The sequence below is a fragment of the Pimephales promelas genome, chromosome 24 (assembly GCF_988280905.1).
Source record: "Pimephales promelas chromosome 24, fPimPro1.hap1.1, whole genome shotgun sequence".
In the NCBI taxonomy this organism is placed as follows: Eukaryota; Metazoa; Chordata; class Actinopteri; order Cypriniformes; family Leuciscidae; genus Pimephales; species Pimephales promelas.
Window position 1 is genome coordinate 29,056,627 of NC_142792.1, and position 17,857 is coordinate 29,074,483.

The 17,857-nt window shown below is 39.6% G+C and overlaps 1 protein-coding gene across 1 annotated transcript; it reads left to right on the top strand.

Moving 5' to 3' along the window:
• Nucleotides 1–8,249: 8,249 nt before the first annotated feature.
• Nucleotides 8,250–9,743, top strand: LOC120488723 (protein ZBED8L). The gene has a single exon (XM_089126792.1). The coding sequence runs from the start codon at nt 8,250–8,252 to the stop codon at nt 9,741–9,743; it is 1,494 nt and encodes a 497-aa protein (XP_088982918.1).
• The last annotated feature ends 8,114 nt before the right edge of the window (nt 9,744–17,857 follow it).

Consider the following 17,857-nt stretch of genomic DNA (forward strand, 5'->3'; position numbering starts at 1 on the left):
GTAAAGAATTGAAGTCTGTCAGGTAAAAGAAGAGCTTATATTGATGCAGTTCATCTATCTGATATTTTATTCCAACCGCTACTCCTGATCGGGGCTGAAGTAAATATTTAGTTGGAACGTAGAGTTACGTAGAGTTGTGCGTAAACTTAGTGCCCAGTTACGTCAAAACTAGGCTAAGTTGTAACTTACGTACAGTTGGTGCAACCGGCCCCAGGTGAACAGGTGTAGCAAATAAATAGACCACTATCACTTCCGCCCAAACCCCCGTGGACCACCACCTACAATCCCAGTGCAGTGAATATTATAAATGAGACCATAAACATAGAAAATGTCTGAGAGTGTGACTGGCACCGCTAACCTGGCCGGTGCTTGTGGAGCTTCACAACCCCCGAAAACATTTTCAATTTGCCCCCAATTTACGTACAAACTGCCAAAATTCAAATTCTACACAGTTGATTTCTCATCTCAAACTGCCCAAAAGTGTTGTTAGTGATTAAAACGTACAAAGCTTGTAAAAACAAAAAAGTGTTTTGCTGTTAGCGTCTTTCAAAGAAGTTGCTTTCCACTTCTTGCACGAATTCATGCTTCTTCTTTGTGATTACTAGGGTTGGGTATCGTTTGAATTTGAACAATTCTGATTCCGATTGCGATTCCTTTTTTCGATTCCGGTTCCTAACGATTCTCGATTCCGATTCTTTTAAGAAAAAAGTTTAGCTAACCTTGCTAACCAACGGCCTTTCTGAAGGAAATACTCCTGTAAAAATACTCCTTTTGTCTCAAATTTAGCATTTTGCCGAGATTTCGTTATTTTTAGAAAGTGAAGCCACACTTTGGATCGCCGACGTAAGGTACTCATGTTCGACTCGCGTGGTTATGCCAACACTTCCGGTAGACGCTTCTTCGTTGGTGTTGTTCAGCGGTTTCTTCTTCCGCTCGGCGGACTGTGAATATCGAAACTAGGAATAGAAATTTTAACTTTTGAACGATTCCGGGAAAAACGAAAAGTTAGTCTCGGTTCCAATCGATACTCGATTCTCGATACCCAACCCTAGTGATTACTCTATGTATATTAATAAATTGTGATTACTCTATGTATATTAATACTGTGTCTGCTATTTAGCAGAAGGTAGTTACAAAACTCAATTTCACTCTACAACTTGTTGCATTGTGGCAATAAACGTAGCGATCTACCTAGTCTTACATTCAAGCAGTCATGACAGACAGTGGAAGCGGTTCTACATTCCATGTAGTGCATTAAAGTTAATTAACAACCAACCAGAAATATTCTGCTATCTCTCCATTATACAGCCTCTCTGTTACAATGCGCCAACAATCTAATCTAATCTAATCCAATGACTAATCGTTGCAGTCCTACTGTATAACAGTTAAATAAGTTTTGCATCAATTTCATTTTTATATCAGTGACGAGAAATTTGTCTACCTTTTACTTTTAATATCTTACATTTTATATCTGGTGTGGCAACCATAACCAGTGTTTATCTCAGTTTTGAGTGCATGTTTCCAAAAAAAGTGTGTGTAATATCCTTCAATAATTTTTTGTATCATTTTCATATCCTTTTAAGACACAATGACTCCATGTTTTGCTCCTGTTGGGATGTAAGGCCTGTGTTGAGGAGTGGAGGAACACATCTTTCCGAGCCTGTGTACACGGGGGTATGTGGACTTTCTGTAGCACTAGACTTCTTCAGGTCTCGACTGCTGTTGCCTTTTACTTGTGTTTTTTTTTACTAATTTAGTCAACGGATGCAAGCGAAGTTTGATTTAAATCGTACTGGCGACTCGTGTGTGTACATTTTTATGAACTAACCAATCATGGTTCACATGTTTGCTATACAATGTTTTCATTGGCCTATTAATGAACTGACTCTGATCATCACATTATCACATTAGGCTATTCCGTCTTTACGAAATAACTTTTGTCGACATGGAGCCCACTCAATATATTCAGATACTTTCATATAAAAAAGATGGAACTTTCCCACCAGGTTTTTCAAGCACTGAAAAATCTCATTTCCCCCAAAACACTAAGAGCTTCGAGCTGCAAGATGAGTTTATTAATTTTTAAAAAAAAAAAAATTTACCTGGTGACCTATAGTAATTTTTAATACTTGCGGAGTTTGTTTGTGATCTTAAACTTGTGCGAATCTGCCATGTCTGTAATTTGTAAAGTAAAATTTCCCCCGCAAATTACCTACTATATTTTGCCAAACACTGAGGTCCTGTAATAATATTAGTCCCGAGCAAAATAACTTTTGTCGACATGGAGCCCACTCAATATATTCAGATACTTTCATATAAAAAAGATGGAACTTTCCCACCAGGTTTTTCAAGCACTGAAAGATCTCATTTTCCCCATTTTCTCATTTTCATTTTTTTTTTTTATATTTTGCCAAACACTGAGGTCCTGTGATAATATTAGTCCCGTACGAATTGGCATCTCTGTGATTTGGCGGGATTGTAGGCTATATCATTTTTTCAAGGTTTTTGTTTCATGTGTGCCTTTTTATCCATCTTACGTGAATAATTGAGGCTGAGTTGGAGTGTTTAGATTTTTCAGTATTTAGTGTTCAGTATTTTGGTGCTGGGTGATATCGCTATACACAATTACACAATTTGCAGTTGACCTTGAACTTTTTATTTGGATTAACCCTCCATCGGTTCACGGGGTCTATATGACCCCAATCGGCTTTTCCTTAATAAAAAAAATGGTTCCCTTCTAGTGATGCACAGGTCGACTCGTAATCCGCGGATCCCGCGGGTCAGGTTGGGGCGGGTAAAAAAATTGTCACTTTTTTAGCGGGGCAGGTTGGGGCGGGTCATTAATTATTATTATTTTCTTAATTTTTTTTTATCCATGTTTGTTGCTTGCAATTTCCAGCCTATATTAAATATTTGGGAATATCTATTTTCATATTTTATAAGGTTATTTGATAAGGTTACAATACGATTTCCGTTGATAAGGTTACAATACGATTGTTTTCTAACAATGAGGCCCTGTCCAGTTTGTGGGAGGCTAAAACTGGCCGGTTTAAAACTTTGTCAAGAGTCATTTGATTTGATTACAGGGCAACAAGACCTGCTCGCCGAGAAACTGACAAGCTGGCACCAATTCGTAATCTGTGGGACTTATGGGTGGAGCGTCTCCCACTAATGTTCAACCCTGGTTCAGACGTAACGGTGGATGAGTGCCTGGTGCCATTTCGAGGTAGATGCTCATTCAAGCATTCTTGCTCAAATCTGGGCAGCGTGTGACGCCAGGACGAGTTACGCATGGAACATGCAAGTTTGCACCGGCAAGCCTCGAGATGGCCAGCCAGAGAGAAACCAGGGCATGCGTATGGTCCTTGATTTGACCACTGGTCTCCAGGGTCACACAGTCACCTGTGATAATTTCTCCACTTCCTATGCCTATGTGGGACCCACACTTTAAAGTCGATAAATCTTTGTGGAGTATGTCCCTGGGCTGGAGGTCCAGTTGCACCGTAAACCAGCTCAATCTTTTCCATCTCATATAGGGGTATACTGGAAGAGGTTTTGATGGAGAGCAGGAGAGTATTCACTCCGATGAGGCGAGTGAAGAAGTAAGTTACTTATACTGCTGAGAGTATAAGAAGTCGCTGAGAGCGTCGTTAAGGGGAGAAAAGTGCTCTGTGGGGGCCCCGCTGGGCATTACTGGTGTAGCACCACCCCAGCAGACTACGTACGACGCTCTACGTCCCTGGGCTAGAGGTCCAGTAGCACCGTAAACCAGCTCAATCTCTTCCATCTCAGATAGGGGTATACTGGAAGAGATCTTGATGGAGAGCGGGAGAGTCTTCACTCCGATGAGGCGAGTGAAGAAGTAAGTTACTGCTGAGAATATAAGAAGTCCCTGGGCTGGAGGCCCAGTAGCACCGTAAACCAGCTCAATCTCTTCCATCTCAGATAGGGGTAATACTTTATTTTATTTTTACTCTTAACTGTTTTTATTTATATTGATTGCATTTACTGAATGAGCACTGTGCCACTGTTCGTACGACTGTTACTGTACTACATTTTATTTTTGATAATGTATTTTATTTTTATTATTATGATTTTTTTATTATTCTAAACTGTTTTAATTATTCTGACTTCTTTTGATTATTTAAATTTCTTCCATGTAAAGCACTTTGAATTGCCACTGTGTATAAAATGTGCTATATAAATAAACTTGCCTTGCCTTTGTGACCCAATAAACATTAGGCCCATATAGTTCATATATCACGAAGAGAATGTATGTATTAACAAATTATGTATGACCATTTTTAAGGTCAGTTAAGCTTCCAGTTAACTATTTAAAAGAGATACAGATATTTGACAAAGCACTTTTTTTTATTAACCTGTTGTTGACGATAAGAGAAATGCAGAGGTGAAATGAGAAAGGGAGAGTTGACAGGGCATCTCATTGTTTTCATATTCTCATCATTACAGAGTACACAATTTACTATAATAATTATTATAGGCTCAAATTAAAATATCCTGACAGTGAGACTTTGTAACCATGCATGGCTCACTACCACTGTATAAAAATATGCCTAAACAGGTAAAAAAAACTATACACACAATTAATTATATACTCCTCTATCCCCCTAATAAATCTAATGCAATATGACTATAACATAGTATTCAATATAAATATTCCACATTTATTGGGAATGTTAAGGCTGTTTCATCCGATTTAAAACTAGATAAAATCATTGAGTGATTTGTGGTTTGTAAGAGAGAGGAGTGTCCAATTGAAACGCTTCTCACTAGATGTCGCAACGCTGTTTAATAATACGGGACCGGAGTAAACGCGACTCCTTTAAGCTTTGCATTTCGTTATCCGGCCGTGCTGCCTAGTTCAATGTAAACTAGTGAAACAACTGAAACCAGCGCTGTTTTGTTCTCTATTTGTTCTTACTGACCGAGAAAACACTTCAGGTGAACGAATCCGAATCGTTTCAGACCGTTATGCACGCGTGTTTGGCCAATTCATGGTAAGGAAATAATTGAACCAACGAATGATTAATATATATTAATATCAACGTATGAATAATAACGACAGAAATACGGGACACACATAAGAACTGCTGAAATATTCGGACTGTAAACTTTTCTCTCAAGTAAGTCGGACTCCGAGCAGAGACCTGCACGGGTTCGGGTACCCGCGGGTCTCCAACAGGTGACCCGCAAATTTTGCTCAAATGGGTGAAAAATTTCTAACTGTGTCAGATACGGATGCGGGTCGGACACGCGGAAACGCGGGTCTAAACACGGTTCAGAACAGTCACGTGCAAATGTAAAAATAAATGCATATTTTTAGGAACACAAAACTATGCCTGCCCTGTATTTCAAATTGATAAAATATTTGTTTTTAGTTTATTTGAGCCCGCGCCCTCCCATGAGTCTCTAGGCCTAACATTACATTCACTTTTAAAAAAATCACAAACACTCGAACTGCTGCGGTGCATGAGTCGTCGAGATGGATAGTGAGGAGTTGAAAAAGAAAATAGCAAGAGGAGATTATAAAGTTGTCGACAATACTTCATCGAAACTCAAGTCAGGTGTGTGGGAGAAATTTGGAGTCATCTCTGATGAAGAATGCAAAACCTGCCTTAAAGTTTTCGTGTTCGATAGCCGAAAATATGGAACTTCGTCGCTGAGGAAGCACGCAGACACCTGCAGTAACAAACCGAACACCAGTTCTATCGAACAGTATCTTTCAAAGGGGACAGAACTGAAGGTGCCTCGTAGAGATGATAAGGACACCATAACCAGGCTGTCTGTGAAATTTGTATGCAATGATATTAGACCATTTGATGCAGTACACGGCGAGGGATTTTTTCCATTAGCACAAGGGTTGATAGACATTGGTGCTCGTGCTGGTCGTGTGGATGTTAAACAACTACTGCCTGACCCTACGACGGTTTCTCGTGGTGTTAACAAATATGCAGAGGAGATTCGCCAAAAACTAATCCCAGAACTTAAAATGCAGTTGGAGGGGAGTAATGGGGCTGTTACATTGGACATGTGGACTGACGATTACAGAAAAATCGGCTACCTTTGTGTTACTCTGCACTACATTAACAATATGTGCAAAGTCGGCGCCAGAGCAGATCTACTGGAGGGGCATTGGGTCATCAGCGGGAGGGCACTGCCGTTTAAGAAATATTTTGATGAAAAAAAAAAAAAACGAAACACCTTTTATTATAATTATTATTTATAATTGTTATTTGCGAATTTCGCCACCACTTTTTGCCAGGGTCGATTTTGTCCCAGCTCTTTTATACATCTCGCTGCACGGATGTACCAATACAAATAAATAAAACACATCCGATTACCTACCAGTGCATTCATTTTTTAAATAAGAGGCCATATAACACGCTGAAATGTGTTGTTTTTTTAAATCAAGCGATCAAAGTGCTCGTTGACTCGATCTGTGGTGCTGATAAAGTGTTCTCGCGCTGCCACAAGAAACATCTTCATACGGACGTGCGCTTGATCTGTTGCGGAGAAATCCCTATTCGTAACGGTAATATCACAAAGTTTAGGGATGGGGTTGAGGTAAGTCACATCTTTTTTTTTTTCCTAGGATGGTAAGGGAACAGTCATAAATGCCATTAACCCCAGTGACGGTTAGGTTTAGGGACGGGGTTGAGGTAAGTCATATATTTATATAACGTTAAGTCAACGGCGTTCATAAACACGCTGAAAGGCGATTATGCGTCTTGATAGCACGCCAAAAATGGAAATACGAATTGGCGTGGCATACACACGCTACTTCATGAGATCAGTCTGAATATGAAGACATCCGCACACTTCTGGAAGAGCGAGGGTAAGTTGACCGCCTCACAAATTTGGATGGAGAGGTCCTCTCCGACTTTGTTGCATTCCAGGTGTGATTTAAGGAAGCCACTAAAGTGTTAGAGGCATCGAAAACTCCGACTCTCCATCTAACCAATGTTTGGTATGAGCGCATCAGACGCCACTTGCAAGCTTCTTCAAATGATAGCGTGACCATTTCCTCACTGAAGGAGAAATGCCTCAGTATCCTCCAGGACAAGTTCGAAATTCGTCGTTTGCACAGACTTGCAATGTTCCTGCATCCTAAACTAAAAAGTATGAAGCTACTTGCTGCTGACAGTGAAGTGGCAAGCGTGCACAGTGAGATGCGGCGGCTTGTGAAAGGTCAGTATTAATGCAACACAGCCACAGGGGGAAAAAAAATATTTTTTATTAAATAACATTTGAACACCAAATAACAATATTAACTATTGAGAGGTTCATGAAAAATGTCACAAAGAAACGGCAAAAGTAGCCTAATGATTATTGAATAGGCCTAGCCTATGTCAAATATAACCAGGAGACAGCAGTCTGATTTCTTTCGTTTTAAATTGTAATGTTTAAAAGTATACATTTCAAGCTTTCTATATATTTATCAGGTGTGTGATGCATGTAGCTTATACGCTGAGTTTCGTTAATTTCCAGTTCATGCGCCATTGCCTCCGGAGGCTCCGTGTCCTGATGCCTGCCCTGCTATTAAAACTTATTAAATTCAGACAATTGGTTATAAAACATTGATTAAAATTAATACAAAAAGAAATTCACTTCAAAGAAATGCTTTATACCGGGGGTCCCCAACTGGCGGACCGGGGTCCAGGTCCGGACCCCGATACCTTTTTTTCCGGACCTCTAAACATTTTTGTTTAAAAGTTTTGAAAAAAAAAAAAAATTACCGAAAGTAATTTTTGAGCAGGCGTGCGCGCGGGCAGCTGCAGGAGCCGGGGTCCGGAGAGATCACAAACTTTGGCTAGTACACAACACATTACTAAGACATTCGTGAATGGATTATTATGGCTTTATCCAAAATAAGAAAAGTGGACTCAGAAAACCGCATCTTTCGAGATGAGTGGACTGAAGCGTATGCGTTCATTTTGCCGTCATCGAGCTCTACGAGGCCCGTGTGTCTTATTTGTTCGGAGTCTGTTGCTGTTGTTAAAAGTGGAAACATCAAGCGGCATTTCGAGACAAGACACAAAACTTTCAATGAAAATTACCCGCCAGGATCACCCGCGAGGACGAGGAAAATGTGTGAACTGAAAGGACAGTATGAGCGCGCAACACGGGTGATAACACAGTCCCTTACAGCACAGCAACGAGCCTACGAGTGCTCACTTCGAGTACAGTGGATTTTAGGCAAACATAAAAAGCCTTTTACTGACTCCGGAATGGTGAAAGAATGTATGGAGGCGTTGGCAGACACGTTGTTCGAGGGTAAAGAAGGACAGCAGCTAAAACAAAAGGTTCGTCAGATTCCTTTATCATCCACAACAACAACAAGAAGAGCTGAGCTACTGTCGGAAGATGTGCAGTCCCAGCTTGACAGCGCCATCCAAAGTGCCCCGTGCATTGCGTTAGCTGCTGATGAATCAACTGACGTAAGTGATAACGCTCAGCTCTTGGTGTATGTCCGATTCTATCGTGAGGAGACTAAAACATTTGTAGAGGACATTTTAGGTGTCACAGCTTTAAAAACGCACACCAGGGGAGAGGACATATATTTGGCCATTAAGGAAATGCTGACACAGAGGAGAATCGATCTAAAAAATGTTGTCTCCATCACCACTGACGGGGCCCCGTCTATGATGGGAAGAGAAAAAGGTGCAGTCAGTCGACTGAAAGAGGACAACCCAGAGCTCTTGTCATATCACTGCATTATCCACTTGTCTGTTCTCTGCTCCACACTTTCAGAGCACCACGCAGAAGTTATGAACACCATCACCAAACTAGTTAACTTTCTCAGGGCTTCATCAGCTCACCAGCATCGTCTGCTCAGGGAGTTTTTAGCAGAAGTAGATGCTCCTGCCAATGACCTGCTCTTGCACTCCAATGTCAGATGGTTGAGTAAAGGAAAAGTGCTGGCTCTCTTTTGGAAGCTAAGAAAAGAAATTAAAGATTTCCTTGCACAACAAAAAAATCACAAGGCTCATGTGTTTTTGCACTTTTTAGAAGAGGAAAGAAACATGGACACACTGGCCTTTCTGGTTGACATCACAGGGCATTTAAATGACCTCAATCTGAAGCTTCAAGGGAAAGACAATTCTGTGTGTGACTTGGTGGCTGCAGTCCAGGCTTTTCAGAGGAAACTGGACATTCTGAAAATGGATCTTGAGCAGGACCGTACACATTTTCCTTCAATGAAGGAGATACAGGAGATCAATGTCACTGCTCATTCTGACTTTATCCAAAAGTTGATTGAAAACTTTAAGGCTCGCTTTGATGGCTTTCCATTGGGAGATCAGCTGATGCTCTTTGTTAGGAGTCCATTTTTTGTTAAGAATGTTATTTCTTTCTCAAAGGAGGCAGTACATATGTACAAATGGGTTAATGCACAGGCCCTTCAAATGGAGCTATTAGATTTACAGGCTGATGTAGTGTTAAGAGAGCAATGTGAATCCTCTGACCCGGTCACATTTTGGCTGCAGACTGTGCCAAAGGCAAAGTTTCCTGTACTTAGCAAAGTGGCAGTGTACACATTAACAATGTTTGGCTCTACCTATAGCTGTGAGTCAGCCTTCTCTACGCTAAACATCATTAAGAATAAGTACCGCTCACAACTGACCAATGACCATGTGCATGGATGTCTGAGAATTGCTTTGACTCCATTCCTTCCCAGATTTAAGAGATTGGTTGCCAGTGCCCATGCAAATTTCTCACACTGAGCTAAGTTTAAAAACTTGCTTGTTTACAAAAATGTTTACTTTATTTTTTGTTGCACTAATAGAAGTATTGTTCAACATTTTTTACATAATGCATTATGAGGTGCATTATTTGTTCCCTTTTGCACTTTTGAAGTGCAATGTTTGCAAGTTTATGTGCAATAGCAGCTGTTCACAACACTGAATGTGTTTTTCTTGAGTAGTTATGAAGGTAAATCATTTGCACTTAATATAAAAAGATTGTGACTTTCAGTCTTTATTTTTATGCTTCTGTTTCTGTTATTGATGTTCAAAGGTTTGACATTTGAATATTTGCACTAAAATGAAATAATACTTAAATGAATTTCAACAAAATCAGTTGAATAGATTTAAACAAAGATTTTATTGTCAAATGTTTTATAGTCATTTTGTTGCACTAATAGAAGCATTGTGTATTTTTTTTATATAATGTATTATGAGGTGCATTATTTGTTCCCTTTTGCACTTTTGAAGTGCAATGTTTGCAAGTTTATGTGCAATAGCAGCTGTTCACAACACTGAATGTGTTTTTCTTGGTTAGTTATGAAGGTAAATCATTTGCACTTAATATAAAAAGATTGTGACTTTCAGTCTTTATTTTTATGCTTCTGTTTCTGTTATTGATGTTCAAAGGTTTGACATTTGAATATTTGCACTAAAATGAAATAATACTTAAATGAATTTCAACAAAATCAGTTGAATAGATTTAAACAAAGATTTTATTGTCAAATGTTTAATAGTCATTTTGTTGCACTAATAGAAGTATTGTGTAATTTTTTTTATATAATGTATTATGAGGTGCATTATTTGTTCCCTTTTGCACGTTTGAAGTGCAATGTTTGCAAGTTTATGTGCAATAGCAGCTGTTCACAACACTGAATGCATTTTTCTTTGAGTAGTTATGAAGATAAATCATTTGCTCCTAATATATTAAGATTGTAATTTTCAGTCTTTATTTTTATGCTTCCTGTTGCTGTTATTGACGTTCAAAGGTTTGATATTTGAATATTTGCACTAAAATGAAATAATACTTGAATGAATTTCAACAAAATCAGTTGAATGTATTCAACTGTATTCAAGTATTCAAGATAAAGATTTTATTGTCAAAGATTTTGCCAATTTGTTGACATTGTTACAATTTAATAAAATGAAAGCAAACTTATTTTGTCGGGTGTTTTTGCATCTCCGGACCCTCGTTTACTGGGCTGATCTGGTTAGTGGACCTCTTGCCAATTTAGTTGGGGACCCCTGCTTTATACAATAAGAAACTTAATAAAGTGGTCAATAACGTCTGCCCGCCCCACGCTGTCTCCCGACATATCGCACAAGTTATGATCTTAGGCTACTATGCTTTTCACTTCTCATATAATCATATAATTGATGAAACAATATATAAATATATATAAAATTGTGAAACTAAATGTTTTCTTTAATGCCTATCGCCTACCACACGTAGGCCTAATAGCCTACAGGGCTAGCCCTATATAATTTATATGTCGGAGTGGGATTTGAACGAAAGAAAAATGATTTGCCACCTAGGACCCGGAGAAGCGAGTCCGAGTGTCGGCGGACACTTTATCTGACGTGGAAGATTCCAGTGATGAGGGCCCGCAGTATCAGGACGAAGTGGCTGCTTATATCGATCACAAATCGCCAAAAGATTACCATTTTGACATTTTGTCATGGTGGCTCACCTTTTCCCTAATATTGCCCAGATTGCGAGGTCTATCCTCGCCATCCCTGCATCCAGCGCTGCAAGTGAGCGAGACTTCTCTTGTGCCGGATACGTTATCCAAGAGCGGAGAAGTCAGCTTAAACCGTCAACAGTGGACGATGTGCTTTTTTTACACAGCAATTTAAAACACCACAAAAAGGATCTAATCACCTCGCACTGGATTCATAAACGAGACAGTTTCACGTCTCAGCCCTAATTGTAAGGCTGTTTATACCTAGTTTAAGTAGGCTAGCATAATGCACAGGTGTATGTAGCGTTTAGGATTCGCATACAACTACTTTTCTTTCATTTAAAATGATCACATAGCCTACACTGTTATTGTCTAATTTAAAACTGTTAAGTAGGCCTATGTGTGGTGTGGACTGTGAATTGAAGTTGTCTGATGTGCTAGACGAAATTGCATTGTTTTGTGGTAACGTTAGCCATGTTCTGTATAGGCTATCGGCTTTTTGACAGCTTCGGCTGTTGTCCTTGTCTTAAGGCAAGCCGCCAAAGAAAATAAAAAAGTGTCTAATGTGATTGGCTAAACTGATTTTATTTTTTCGGGTGTGGGTCGGGTCTCGGTTCTATTTTTATCGGGTCGAGTCGGGTTGCGGATTTTAATTAGTGCTGCTGTCGGAAAATGGGTCGGATGCGGTTTTAAGCACTGCGGGTACGGGCGGGTGCGGATTTTCAAAATCGGACCCGTGCAGCTCTCTGAGTCGGAGCGCTCATGGTACACACACAGTGCGTATAGTCGTCCAGCTGCACGCGCCACTGCGGCCACGTGCATATCTAACCAAATTTAGCCGCACCACCAGAAAATAGGAGGAGGGAGGTTGGGGTGCCCACGGGCTGTAGCCTATGGATATAGGGTGACCACCTGCTAATAAGCCCAAGGGGGGACAAGGGGTATGTTTCTGAGGGACAATGTGGGACACTGCTTGGCGCGCCGGTGCCCCCACCCCACGGGCAGACTCTGATAGTGGTTTACCCATATCTAGAATTGTTACTATTGCCTTACTGTTTGTACATGAATAATTGTTAAAAAAAAAAAGCACATACCTTAGCACATACATTAATAATGCCCTATTCCCTAAACATGTGTAATTGCTGATAGGCTATATGCTGATGCTCATGATAGGCCAACCAATGTGCAGTGTTTCCTCTAGGATTTTTCCAAGCTGTGGGGGCAGGCCCATTTCTCCCGGCCGGGGGGGGGGGGGGGGGGGGGGGCTGATATTTTCACTTAGGCCACGCCCCCTTGTCTCTATTATAATCGATCATGCGCATCCCGTGTGCAGAATGATGCACTTGAAGCAACACCAAGTCACAGCACGCAATGCTTCACATTGAAAAGAACATAGCGAAGGGATTAGATCTATAATATGCTTAGTAGGGCTTGACGATTTGGGGAAAATGTCATATTGCCATTACTGAGGTCAATATTGCAATTGTGATATGCGATTCATGATATGCATGAGTCCAACTTGCTTGGTTCTAAAGTAAAATGCACACACAGATTAGTGATCATTCTGTGTATTAATGTTTATTTCTCAACTCAAACTAAAAACAACAACTAAATGATTGATAACACCTATAATGATCAATAAACCAACCAAACCATCATTACAGTGAAAGCTATCAACTTTTTAAAAAAAATTATTAGGCTAAAAAATTTTTTTAACAACTTTTAAATTAAGTGAACTTCAAACAATCCCCACATAAACCCATAATAAAAACCATATTTACCTGTGCCCTTCCTGTCTTAACAGGTAGGATAAATTGAATAAAGTTATCAAACAGTCTGCGCTGCATGAATTATAAATTATATATAGAATAATCCTTATTAAAGCTACAAAAGTTCTTTAGTCAAGATCAGTGAGTAATTTTCTAATTTCCCTTTGTTCTTTTAACTTTACTGACAGAACGCTTTATTCGCTGCTGGCCCTTTAAGAGCACCCGTTGCCGAGACGCGGATCTCACATGCGCCTCATAGCACAACTCTTTTCGTCCATAAGACTTTTCTTACGTTATGAAGATACTCGACAAAACGACATTTTGGCATAATTGTGTGTGCTATTGTTCGTTCAAGCTCGAAAGAGAACTGTACACTCTAAAAAATGCTGGGTTCTTTTAACCCAATTTTGGGTCAAATATGGACAAACCTGAAATGTTGGGTTAAAAATGTAATGTAAAAAATTAACCCAACGGCTGGGTTAGTCCATATTTGACCCAAAGTTGGGTTAAAACAACCCAGCATTTTTTAGAGTGTATTCTGGCACGCGTCAGTGCATGCGCATTATGGCGCGCGTCTTTCTGCGAGTCTCATTTAGGGCATTCACAGGCAGCTTTTCACTTCTTGTCGTGCAAAATGCGAAAAGGCATTTGCACGAATAAGAGCGGGATCGTGTAACACTAGTCAAAGGATGACAAAAATGAAGAGATGCTGCGTTAATAGCCCTAATTTGTTTATTTCATATAAAATCGCGGCATTTTGCGTTATATAATTGCATAGGTTTGAGATCGCTATTACGATTGCGATTTGATTAATCGTGCAGCACTAATGCTTAGTGTATTCTATATGCAACAGTTTTTTGAGCCTTTTCTTTTAACAGTTTTAAATTTCAGTGCGCATGAAGAACAATACTCTCTCGACTCCATGCTGTAATCTCACATACACCCGGGAGAAGGGAATGTGAAAGGGCAATAAACTCCACTCCAGCAAGATAAAGTCATTTTATGAAAACCATCTACTTTATGCTTTATCTACAAATAGAGTATAATAATGGGAATATTGACCTTGAAGAGAGTGTCGTCGTGTCGCAAACGAACGCGACGCGCTGAATTCTGAATGAAGAATGACTGAGGCGAGATGACTTTCCGTTAACTTTAACTTAGCGACTAAAATTACACATTATACAATGACTTTAGAAGTCTTGGAATATAGGGTGAAAACTTGATTGTGCTTTACAAAGTTTTTTATGCCTTTAGTGGGGCTTAACAAAATAACACAATAATATGCAGAATATCGGACGTCACTGAGAAGCTGCAACCGTGGCGGGGGGATTTTAAGTGTGGCGGCCCGCCACGGGAGAATGAATGTAGAGGAAACACTGATGTGTATTTGTTTTCTAAATAAAGATGAATATTTTGAACATTCAATGAATTGACAGCACTTCCACTTACGATTTACTTTAGCTATTTAAATTTTATTCATTTTTTATTACAATTAATTCACTTTAAATCAATAAAAGTATAAAATTATAGGATTAACAGGAATTATAGTTGCTCAACACCACAGGAACAGTTTACAAAAAGTCGAAAAAAAGTCTAAACTCACAACTCCAGAGGTTCACGGAACGAGAAGCTGCGCTGTCATGACAACAAAGAAAAAGTTGACATCAACCTAGTCAGCAGGTCACGTGGGAGTGGCAACCAGTCTTGATGAAGTTCACTTTCTACAAAATGAACTAGTTAAGTTCAAGTTTGCACAGAAATGTAAGATTTTTCCCATCTTCACCGACCTCGTTATAAAATCCGTTTAAATGATCATATGACGCCTTTGTCGACGGCGGCCGCGGTGCGACACTGGTGGCTTGTGTTGCCAGATTGGGTACGTTTTTTCGCTACATATTGAGCCCTGTTTACGGTGAGTTTTAGCAGGGTGTTCGCCTGGAAGGCTCTATAGAAATCTGGCACCCCATTGAACGAAGTTAAACTGAGAGAGCGTGCGTTCAGAGACACCAGAATGAACGAGTTCACACGTTCATCAGGACAGGCAGTTAAACAATACGTTCAGTTCACCCAAAATATGAACAAGTTCATGAACGTGAACGTGTTCAGGCACAACGTTTGGCTGCCTGCGTCTCGAGGATAAAGAGTGACCGACTTTTTTTTGAGCAAGCATTGATTATGCGTGACGCGGTCTCAATTTGCGGGACGCATTAATTGGGCTTCAAACGCTGTGCGCGCACGCGCTACGCGGGACGGGTGGTCACCCTATATGGATATGATTGGCGGGCCACACTTGGCCCGCGGGCCGCCAATTGAATAGCCCTGAGTATATATAGAACACTGAAAAATAGTGCTCGACTTGGCGACCCATTCAAAATCTTCCGCGACCCACTTGTGGGTCGGGACCCCGCCTTTGGGAATGACTTGTCTAAATGACATTGACTGGATTGGAAAATATGACTGGGCGGTAAAACTCCTAAGCGGTGAGCAGCCGGTAACAAGAAGTAGACGAATGAGAACGTCCTCGTCTCAGTTCTCGCGCATGCGCCCATAAGGAAGTAATAGAATAGTGGAATAAAGTCAGTCATTTCATGTTTTTTTCGCACAAAAAGTAGTCTCGTCGCTTGATAAACTTATTATTGAGCCGCTGTAGGCACATGGAATATTTAAACCTTTTCTTTAATGACTTTATGGGCTGTCAAGAGCCAGTCCCTTAGGAAGCCTATGGAAGAGTGATCCAGCTCTCAGATTCAATCAAAAATATCTTTATTTGTGTCCCGAAGATGAACGAAGGTCTTACGGGGTTGGTACAGCATGGGGGTGAGTAATTAATGACTTAATTTTCATTTTTGGGTGAACTAACCCTTGAACACAACGCGTTTCTCCTATAGAAAGTCACATAAAGCTGTGTCTTTAATGGTTTTCTATGGGAGGAAAATGCTTAACGTGTAATAAAACGTGTTGCGTTCATATTCTGGGCTCATCTGCTTTTCTTTAGGATATATGGTATGCTTTATTAATAAGGTGTGTACAGAATTTGATCTTTTAATATAACAGTTTTAGGACATTAAGCCATTAAACGTTTTTCACGTTAAGCGTTTTGGAATGTGTTTTATCCGCACACAATCTGTAAAGACTCAAACGGACACAGGCCGAGTGAAAGACTGGATTTGTTCTCGATCAGGTATGGCTGCAAGCGATTTCCACACATTTCAGCCGGTTCTAATTCTAGATGCTATGAATATGTTTAGCTAAGAAGACTGCTGCTCCAGTTTAGCGTTTATTGTTGTTTCTGCAGTTAAAAAGACAAAGTTGACAATCCTGGCCATACTTTCTTTATTTTAATAATTTCTTTATTTTAATTTTAAGAATTGATAACTCAGGGTGATATAATGTAACTAATTGTGACTTGTGTTTGAGTATTTGTTCGATTATTAGTCGATCAGGGACGTAGCCATCATTTCAAATGTGAGGGGGACAGAATGTCAAGTGTAATACCATTTTTTTTTCTTCAGACTTTTGTTGACAGGTTTTTGCTTAATTGGCTTAATATGCTATTTATTTTTAAAGCAATAAACAGAAAGAAAGAAAGAAGTCCAGTACTTTATGTTGCACATGCAGGGTTTTTCCTGGATTAAAATGAGGCGGAGGTGGTAAAATCCTGATCATGTATTTTAATAAGATAATGAAATGTGTATTTTTCGTAGATCATCATATAGTACTGGTATACTGCATTACCAACAGTATTTTTGTAGGTGGATCTCGGTACCTCTAGGGGTTCGATTCGATTACGATAATTGAAGTTCCGATTCGATTACAATCGATTTTCGATTATTATTAACGATTCTCAATTAGCGATTATTGATTTTCCATTTCACAACAGTAAACGAAAACACACTAGACTATACATATGTAACGGAGGCCAGCTAGTAGTTGCTGTGCAAGTAAACCTCACTCCTCTGACCTCAATAGGCGCTCTAGCGACAGACGCTAGATGCTGCAGTCTTTAGTCTCCCCTGCTTGCTAGAGCGCCCGACTCTCACGCCAGAGACCCGGGTTCGAGGCCCGCTCGGAACGGGTCGAGTGGGACCCGGGTGTAGGGGTTACACATACAACATATGATTATATTAGCAGCAGCAACATTTTGGTATTAATTGCACTTTTTATTTGTTTGATATTCAATGAAAATGTAATGATGGTTAGTGAGGACATGCAAACATGCTTGTTGTCTACTACTTAAGCTACCCATTATCTCTGAATTAGAAATTTTTTTAAAAGCAATTGTTTTGCATTATAATGCAAAGGCAGCTGGTTCTATTAATTGACAGCATTAAAATGCATTTTGTGATTTCCTTCAATTGAAAATATTTGAAGTAAGTTTGGGGGACTTGAAGGGCAGAGAATCACCCAGAAATTCAAAAGAACAGCATTTATCTGAAATTGACATCTTTTGTAACATTAAACAATACGGTTCAAAAGTTTGGAGTCATTACGAATTTTTTTTTTTTTACAATTTTTTGGGCGAAAGAAAAAGAAATCTATACTTTTATTCATCAAGGATAAATTAAGTTGATCAAAAGTTACAGTGAAGACATTTATAATGTTACAAATCGATTATCTGAATCTTTTGTGTGTGTGTGACTAGAAA

Excerpts from the sequence above, each read along its gene's own strand:
- LOC120488723 (XM_089126792.1), top strand. The coding sequence starts at position 8,250 with ATGGTGAAAGAATGTATGGAGGCGTTGGCAGACACGTTGTTCGAGGGT.